Source organism: Neophocaena asiaeorientalis, unplaced genomic scaffold (genome assembly GCF_003031525.2).
Source record: "Neophocaena asiaeorientalis asiaeorientalis breed wild unplaced genomic scaffold, Neophocaena_asiaeorientalis_V1.1 scaffold86, whole genome shotgun sequence".
NCBI lineage: Eukaryota > Metazoa > Chordata > Mammalia > Artiodactyla > Phocoenidae > Neophocaena > Neophocaena asiaeorientalis.
In genome coordinates, this window is record NW_020175039.1 from 5,433,252 (window position 1) to 5,435,077 (window position 1,826).

The 1,826-nt window shown below is 61.6% G+C and overlaps 1 protein-coding gene across 1 annotated transcript in view; it reads left to right on the forward strand.

Annotated features, from left to right (window-relative positions):
• Nucleotides 1–32: 32 nt before the first annotated feature.
• FEV (FEV transcription factor, ETS family member) overlaps nt 33–1,826 on the forward strand; it is a 4,122-nt gene continuing 2,328 nt past the window's right edge. Inside the window, exons 1-2 of the mRNA XM_024763143.1 lie at nt 33–84; nt 808–882. Of these exons, the coding sequence (XP_024618911.1) occupies nt 33–84; nt 808–882 (127 nt within the window). The remainder of the gene's footprint in view (nt 85–807; nt 883–1,826) is intronic.

A 1,826-nucleotide genomic window follows, 5' to 3' on the forward strand; every position in this document is an offset into this window, starting at 1 on the left:
CCCCACCTCCCACCGCCCAGGCCCTGGCGGCGATGAGACAGAGCGGCGCCTCCCAGCCCCAGCTGATCAACATGTACCTGCCAGGTACCAGGGACCACCCGGGGGCTGGAGGCACCAGGACCCGGGGCGGGAAGTCTGGGCTGGGGCTTGGAAAGGGAAGGGGGCGCGGTCCAGAGAATGGGATCTCTGGGAGAACGGAGCAGTCTAGGGCGCTGGGAGACCTTAAAGGCAGATGGAGCGCTTTGGGGTTTTAGTGTGAGATTTAAAGGACCTGAAGTGAGCAGATTGGGAGCCTGGGAAGCCAAGAGCGCCAGCTCAGCGGCTGAAAGAGCCTGGCAGGAGGAGCAGAGGTCTACAGTGTGGCAGGGGACTCAGCGCGCGTGCAGTGTTGGGAGGTTGTGGTCAGCCGGGAGTCTCCCGTGCACCCTCGTGGCCCCTCACCTCCGTGCTCCGAGCGTTCCCACCAGCCCAGCTTTCCAGGCGCCCTCTCCTCTCCGGTGGGCTCTGCGCGCTCCGGCTCGCTGGCGCAAACCCCGCTCGGCTTTATAAGGCTCCCGCCGGCCCGTTCAGAAAGCGGATTTCCTTTTTCCTGGACGCGTTTCCTGACTTGGGCGTTATGGAGGGGCTCCGCGCGGCGCGCGCCCGGGCCAGGCTCCGGGAGGAGGAGCCGGACGGATCGGGACCCCAGCCTTGCGCCGGGGAGCCAAGGCACCCCCTGTTCCCCCTTGAGCCTTGGCCTGGGGCCCTTTCAGGCAAGTCGGCAACCTCCGCCTCGATCCGCCTGATTGTTTTCTCCTGCTGCCACAGATCCCGTCGGAGACGGTCTCTTCAAGGAAGGAAAGAGCCCGGGGTGGGGGCCGCTGAGCCCCGCGGTACAAAAAGGTGAGCTGGCCGGCGGGGTGGACGGGCGGAGGCGAAGACAGTGGATCGGGTCCGGGGTACCCACCGCATACAGACAGGCGCCACTGCCACCGGAACAGAGGGTGGGAGAGATATGCAATGCTGGGTTTTGGGAAGCAGAGGGTCGGGGCATGATTGTGGGGAGGCTCGGGGTGGGGGGAACGTTCATTTGGCCTTTGGCTCCTGCACCTTCTGAGACCCAGGGTTGAACTCGATGGCCAGGGCAGACGAAGATCCTGCCCCCACCCCCTTTTCAGCTGAGAATGTTTTTCCTGCTGTGGGGCTGGGGCTGAGGTGCTTGGTGTCATTTCCCTACTGGCAGCGGGAGCCCAAGGCATCGGCACCGCCCAGCAAGGTGACCCGGAGAATTATTCCCTGGCCACTCCAGGCCGACTCACCATTAGCACCAGGGCCAGCACCCACCTGCCCCACTGGCCCATGCCAGGCTCTGTGAGCCAAGTGCTCTGGGCCATTGCAGTTGATTCCCAGGTTGGCCACCCATTCTCTGCTGGTGGTTAAATTATCCTCGGTTTTGCCATGTTGGCAGCTGAACCTGGCCGGCCTTCCAGGCCAAGCCTCCCCACAGGTCCCCACCCAGTCGGTACCCTAGATCTCACCAAGTTACCGTAACCAGAAAAACAAGGTTGGCAACTGCTTTATCCAAAAGGGAACACAACACCCAACAGGAATGAGCTTCCAAGCCTCTACGCCCCTCAGATGCACATTTTAACCCAAATCTTCCCTTGCTTCCGACCCTAAAATTCAACACTCCTGACCTGGAGCCAGGCAGCTCCTCGCCGGGCTGGTGTGGAGGGACTTGGATCAAAATGATGTTGGAGGGCAGCATCTGGGTCCTGAGCGAGTTGTTGAAAAAAGAAGAGTTTCAGCAGGCTCAATTTAAAACAATCAGACAGTTTCGAGGAGAA